At 37.9% G+C, this 6,648-nt stretch overlaps 1 protein-coding gene across 2 annotated transcripts in view; it reads right to left on the bottom strand.

Annotated features, from left to right (window-relative positions):
* DLGAP1 (discs, large (Drosophila) homolog-associated protein 1) overlaps positions 1-6,374 on the bottom strand; it is a 142,082-nt gene extending 135,708 nt beyond the window's left edge. For both annotated transcript variants that reach the window (XM_010584844.1, XM_010584843.1), the window contains exon 1: positions 5,421-6,374. In XM_010584844.1, the coding sequence (XP_010583146.1) occupies positions 5,421-6,374 (954 nt within the window). The remainder of the gene's footprint in view (positions 1-5,420) is intronic.
* Positions 6,375-6,648: the final 274 nt, after the last annotated feature.

Below are 6,648 nucleotides of genomic sequence, written 5' to 3'. Positions count from 1 at the left end.
GACATAACAGTGTATGTAATGTAGTATCACCCAAGTATGTTGCTAAATCCTATATATGGTAAGCTAGCAACACAAAATGGGGATCCAGCTGCCAGAATTACGTTCATTAATGGGTGCGCTATTAGAATGTAGGGATGTTAACAGAATGAACCAACAGTAATTCAAATTAATCTAGAAAAATAAGATCAGTGCCAGTATATTCAATACTAAGAAGTCACAGATGGTGATAAAACTAAAGGATATAAAATTATTAGCTAAGGAACATGGGCAGATAAAACTGCAGCTAAATCTGAAGTACTGACATTGCTGTAGAACAGCTCTCTTAGTACTTAGGTGGCCCCCATTACTGCATTACTCAGACACCAAAGGTCAGTCCAGATTTTAATTAAATGAATGAGAACACAGCAGTTGTTAAAGTGAAATATGTGGCAAGATCATTCTCACCAACTCAGTGGACAATTTCTTTTTTTTTTCAGGTAAATTAAAGGACCGCAAAGATGAGGAAGATGGCTAGCCTGAAATACTCTCCTACATATTTGTCTTAATATAGTAAAGACATCTTGAGTAGGTTTGCAGGTAGGCTAAATGACCAAGATGTAGGTTCAATGGAATTATTTGTTATTAATATATTTTTTTGTAAATAAGCTATTTTGTGCTTTATTTATATTTTCCAAGTGCCCCAAAATTCCCTAACTTTATTTATCCTTCATATTACCAAGCTCACAATTTAAAAATTGAAATAAATTAACTTTCTGTGAATGACATTTTTTCAGTTTTAATGTTCTTAGATACTAGTTTATTTTAAAACTCATGAACATTTACAAATTTCCAAATCTTTTCATGATTATTCCATTACTTGGAAGCTGGCCTATAATACATTATAACATTTGACATTTTATTTCACAATTGTTCAAATTGTTTCACTAGCTTTACCAAAAAGTATGATTCATATGAGCTCGGTAAAAAAATTTGAAACTCATATGCTTTGTAGTTCTGACTGGAAAATTGAAGGGGAAATAATATACACTTCATTCATTTTCAATATATAATGGAATAAGAGAAAAAAAGGCAGGTCTTCAGATGTATGAAAAATGGAAGATCAATATTAGTGGATATTAAAATACAACTTTTATGTATATATATACAAGGACATACTGAAAGACTAATTTGAATGTGGTAGCTGTGACAGAAATGCAAACGCTACAAATGAGGAAAAAGTAGAGATTACCTGAAAATGCAAATAGACTTGCATAGATAAGCCCAGTATAACAGATCTAACATAAATTGCTGTGTTATAAGGATAAACACTTTGTAATTTAACATGCCACGTTAACAAATCATATAACAGATACTGGTCCTTATTAGCACCCTGACCTTGGGCGATGCCCTCTATTTGGCCATCCGTGGACACAGGCAACAGAAGGAGACTGGGATTGAGCAGTATATCCTAAGAAACTGTGGAAGTGCCTTGTCCTGAGACTGGAAAACAAATCGCTTTAACTATGATTTTCTTAACACTACACATTATATAATAATGCACATTACAGACAACCTTCACACAGGAAACTGAGCACAGTACAAACCAGATCCCTTTGCTGCCAGAAAATGCTTATTACACTGACGAACTTGGCTTATATTTTTTTATAGTATTTCTTACAGTTTCCCACCAAAGGACAAGCGATGCAAATGCAGAACTCAGATGACTGCACCATCGTCCCCACCTACTGCACTTCAGTTTTCAGAAGGAAAATCTCCATCCTCAGCCCCAAGTATCTGACACAACTGACTTCAGCCTCATCAAATGGGACCAAAAGAAAACATATAACTGACCCACATAAGAAAAAAAAGAGGAATAATACAAAACCTGTCATCCTTTGTATTTTTCTTCATCTCTTAATGAATAGACCAAGGACAATGGGGATAGTAATTACAGGGAACATTGAATGGGAAAACTATAATCAGAGACAAACTCTGCAGTGTATTTGATACTCTATTAGCTTCAACAATCATGAATTCATAGAAAAAAAGAGTGTCCAAAATATCTGCCCTTGTATTTAGACCCTATTGTTCGCAGAAAAGCACTGCTGCTTACATTTTGCCTTCGATAGTTTTGCTTAATTTTAGTTTTTCCACAGGATAAGCTACTAGCAAAGTAGAGGTTGTCCACTGCTTTAAAAATTATTCTCTCAAGGGAGGGAAACCATTTTGAAGAAGAATTTTGAGAAAACATGAACAGTTCCTTCTCACCTTCCTTCAAATTAGTCCAACTGTAAACCCGGATCAAACAAAAGCACTTTCCTGAAGTAAGCAGCAGCTCAAAAAAAGGACCTTATCTTTCTACTATCCAGCTCCTCATTCCTGAAAGGAGAAATAGAGAGAAGAGAAAAATACAATTCCATTCCCAAAATGCAGGCAAGAGGAAAAGGTTTGCTTGATGGTCGTTAGACTAGTCTGGGAGCTAATATCTCTTTCTGAAGATGCATAGTGTTGAGCCAAGCCTCCCCTAGACCTCCAAGGACGGATACTGCACCTTAGCACCCTGGCTGGAAGCGGAGCCTGCTGGGGTAAAGAAAGACTGTGCAATGCAGAGGGACTCTGCACTCAATCCAAATTCCAAATTATGAGAAATAAGCCCATCTGTAACACAAACTACTGCCAATTCCTTCCACAGAATGGTTATGTGGAAAATACCACACCAAGTGAGATAATTGTTTGTTATTTCCATGTCTTTACACTGAGAATTAATCCAGATACTTTTGTGATAAAAGCTCTTACAAGCAAATGTGAAGTCAGTGCCATCTGTAATCTCCAATATACTCAGATCTATCAGGATAAAGAAAAATATCCTGAGTACCCTAAGTTGAAAAAAAATCACTCCTTCATTGAATTTGCAGGAACAAAACAGTTGCCTCTTTCAAGGATCAGAGAGTTTATGTCCTGGACCATAAACAACAGCTTAAATTACAAACGAGTTGATAAAAGCATCTATGTAACATTTAATGAGTTGAATAAAGCAACAAAGAAGTGTCATAATAATGAAATTAAATTATCAGAGTTGTCCAGTATTGTCATGAATTTGCAACTTTCATCTAATTTAGTGCATTTCTAATTGTTCTAACATAGGACGTCAGCCTTTTGGTACAATGATGAGAAGGTCACCAGGAAAATAACAGATATATAGAATACCTCTGCAGCGCACTAATGGAGTAATACTCTGCTGCTGTTAATACATATTTATATTGCAGGACAGCCAAAAGGCCTCAATTAGGTTCTGCACCCCATTGTACCGGACACTATGGAAACACAAAAGGGAACAAAGTCCAAGCCCCAAAGGGCTTGTAGTATAAAAAGATAAGTGATATAGTGAAAAGAAAGGCAATGGGATACATTCAAAATAGACTGCCTTTTTAATACCTATATCCACTTGTCATCCTTTCAAGCTGCCAAGAGAGAAGAATAATCCTGACCTGCTTCCTCAAATCTACCCTACTCTGTTTGAATATTATTTCCAACATTAATTGAAGCCTGGTTAAGATTTTTCTTTAAAAAAAAAAGCCAATTTTAAACCAGTTATATTTCCCTGGCTTTTACAAGCAAGCATACAATTAGAAAAAAATGAAACAAAATGAAATGAAAACCAAAATAAAACTACCAGTGAGGATGGGAAACAAAGTGAGAATTTAGTTATTCTAAGTGAGAACTTAGTCATTCTAATTCTTGCCCATGACAATTGTTGGGACATATTTTCATACAGACACAGATAATGTCCTCTAATTCCACTTCAAGAGTCTATTCCTGTCAGTTAAACATTATCTAAAAGTCCCTATGGAGGTGTTCATTTAAAGCTGATGCTGGCACAGTTTTTCGCTCTTTTCTAGCCATCTGGTCACATACTGAATTGTCAGCTATTTTATCTAAACCCATGAGGAAGATTGAAGGAGTAAACAAAAACATCAACAAAAGAAATCTCAGGGTCCAAAGTAACCACAACAATCAAGCCTAAAGTTACGATTTCTTCTCACTCACAAAATTCAGACAAAAGAGACTTAATACAAAGAAAACACCCCAAAATGTTGCAACCTGAGGCTATCTTGAAACCCCTCTCCCTCCCCAGTCCATACGCACAGCTGTAAACACACACTGAGCATTCGTATTGCCCCCTCTCCCCCACCCCACTCTCCTAACAATTAAGAGAAAATACACAGATCCATTTCTTTACATTTAAAACTTAGAATCCCAGAGTCTGGCATTCAAAATTATTTTGCATGCCATTCAATAAAACCTTTTAATATCAATTTTTAAATGCGGATGCCTCATTCCTACGCTTTCTCTGCGTACTGACTTAAACAACAGAATGTGGAAGCTGACTGTCTTATTAAAGCACCCATATGAGAAAACTCGCTACAGTTTCTATACAAATGCACAAGAGTCCCACTACATTAAAATGAAACCAAATCATCTTAGCAAACCTCTTTTTTCCTCATGGTCTTCTCTCTTCTCTGCGCAACGTTGTTCCATCTTACACACACACTTAGATGTGCCATAAGTGCTTTGTTTAAAGTGCATAAAAGCTATCCACAGCTCTCCTAAGAATGAAACAGTTTTAAAATTTTCTGATCCATGTTCCTGCCACAAACATTCACTGGAAGTGTGATAGCTCCAAGAGCAGACATCTGATTCTTGACATTTAAAGATACAATACTGGTGAAAAATAGTGACGCTGTATTAACTGCAAACAGCTTGTGAGGGAGTAGGTGATGTACTCCTAAAATGTATAATCAGAACAAGCAATAATTTCAACCTTTTGATTTTTTATTTTTGACTCAAAGCCATGAGAAACGGGAATAGCCAGATAAACAAATCTGGACACATTACAATAACTGTTTTATGAGAATTTATATTCTATGGCAAAAAGGAAATTAGGTTGTTTTCCTGCTGCAGAAAGTATTAAGGTACCCCAAAGTTTTTCAAAAGGGTCTCAAAAGCTTTCATAATAAAATAAGCAGTAAATGAAGGCAAATCTTGAAATTACAGAAATCAAAGAATTTGTATCCTGGTAACATTCAGTTAATTGACATTGTAATGCTAAGTGCAAGCACTACAACATCAAATTTCCTGTACCCCTACTGTGACTGCCTTACAAATTCAAAAATAACACAGAAAGGTCTTATTTTTCCCACCTGAAAAAATTAAGCCTGTTCCAATATGAACTGTTTCTTTGAAATACTGAATGCTGGCCAAAAAAAAAAAAAAAAAAAAAAAAAAAAGAAAATTTTTTTTTCATTTCAGCAGCATTATCCCTTGTTTGGTGATCAGTGACCTCTTGGGAAAGTAGAAATATCAGGGCAAACCTCCATCCCCCACAAACACCTGAGACAAGGCAGAGCATAGTTAACAGCAATCAGTTCTCCACACTGTACCTGGAGGTACTGACATGACCGTTCCTGTTGACACGTCTCTGCCTTCACCACTGTCTGGTCCATGTTAACTGATGCTTTCTGGTAAACTTCACGGGCTCTGCTCACGGTTAATGTAGAGGACCAAGAGCTTTTCTTCATTAACTGGGAGTCCAAATTCACAGGCAGGTTTGCACAGGTAGAGCATTTGACATCATTATTGCTTCTGGATGACTTCACAGTATGTTCACTAATAGTGTTATAGGCTTCCATAAAGTATTGGGAAGAAGAGCGATCAGGGCATCTTCCCATGGTCATGACCCCACTGGGGCCATGATAAATGCAAACATCATTGTCCAAGTTGTCATCTGAACTCCACCATCCTGATGCATTGGATCTGGGCTTACCTTCTGATCGCCTTTCCTTACTCTTGCTGCGCTTCCCATACCTCATCGTCTGCGACTCCTCTGGGCTTGCTTTGCCACCATTGACGCTCCCCTTGGATGGTCCCTCCAGTGAATGGGACTTGGTAAAGAGCTTTTGGACAGAATGAACCAGATGCCGGATCCTCCCTGGGCTGTCACTGCGGTGCTCCATGGCAGTCCGCTTGTACTGCAGAGTGTGGTAGCCATCCCGATTCAGAGGCAGCTGCCGCTCAAATTGGTCCAAAAGGTTGGCAGGAATGCGGTTGGTCTTGTTGGCAGTTCCATGGGGAACCAGAGCACACTCATCCTTGAGTTCATGGTGGGAACTGTAGTGCCTCCGGGGAAAGGTGCTGCTGGCAATCTGATCGCTGTAGGGCACCATGCACTCTGCCTGAAAAGAGTTCCTTTGAGTGTAGTAAGGGTGATCTGCAGGATGGGGGTCCATCGGGTTTAACAAATATGGCTTCCTGTCTGGGTGGTGTGGCAGACTGTCACATGGAGGGTCACACGTAACCCCATGATGATGACTACGGCTGCTAGATAATCCCTTCATTGCTGATGTAAAGCAGGTCCCAAAGTCATCTAATATGTATGGCTATGCAACAGGCAGATCTCAGAGAAAGACCTAAAGAATGAAATACAACAGAAGCCATAAGATATTCAAGCTAAGAGAAAAACCAGCATGTGCACATTTAGCATTCATTGTTTCTTATTCTAAAAATAATTGGAACATTCTCTGATTCTTTTTATCGCTTAATCTTTCCCATATCCCACATAGTGATAGGGACACCTAAATAATCACAAGAAAAATTATCTTGTTGCATCAG

Source organism: Haliaeetus leucocephalus, unplaced genomic scaffold (assembly GCF_000737465.1).
Source record: "Haliaeetus leucocephalus isolate CR32 unplaced genomic scaffold, Haliaeetus_leucocephalus-4.0 Scaffold1007, whole genome shotgun sequence".
Classification (NCBI taxonomy): Eukaryota; Metazoa; Chordata; class Aves; order Accipitriformes; family Accipitridae; genus Haliaeetus; species Haliaeetus leucocephalus.
Note: the sequence above shows the minus strand (reverse complement) of the source record. Positions and strands in the feature narration are given on the sequence as shown.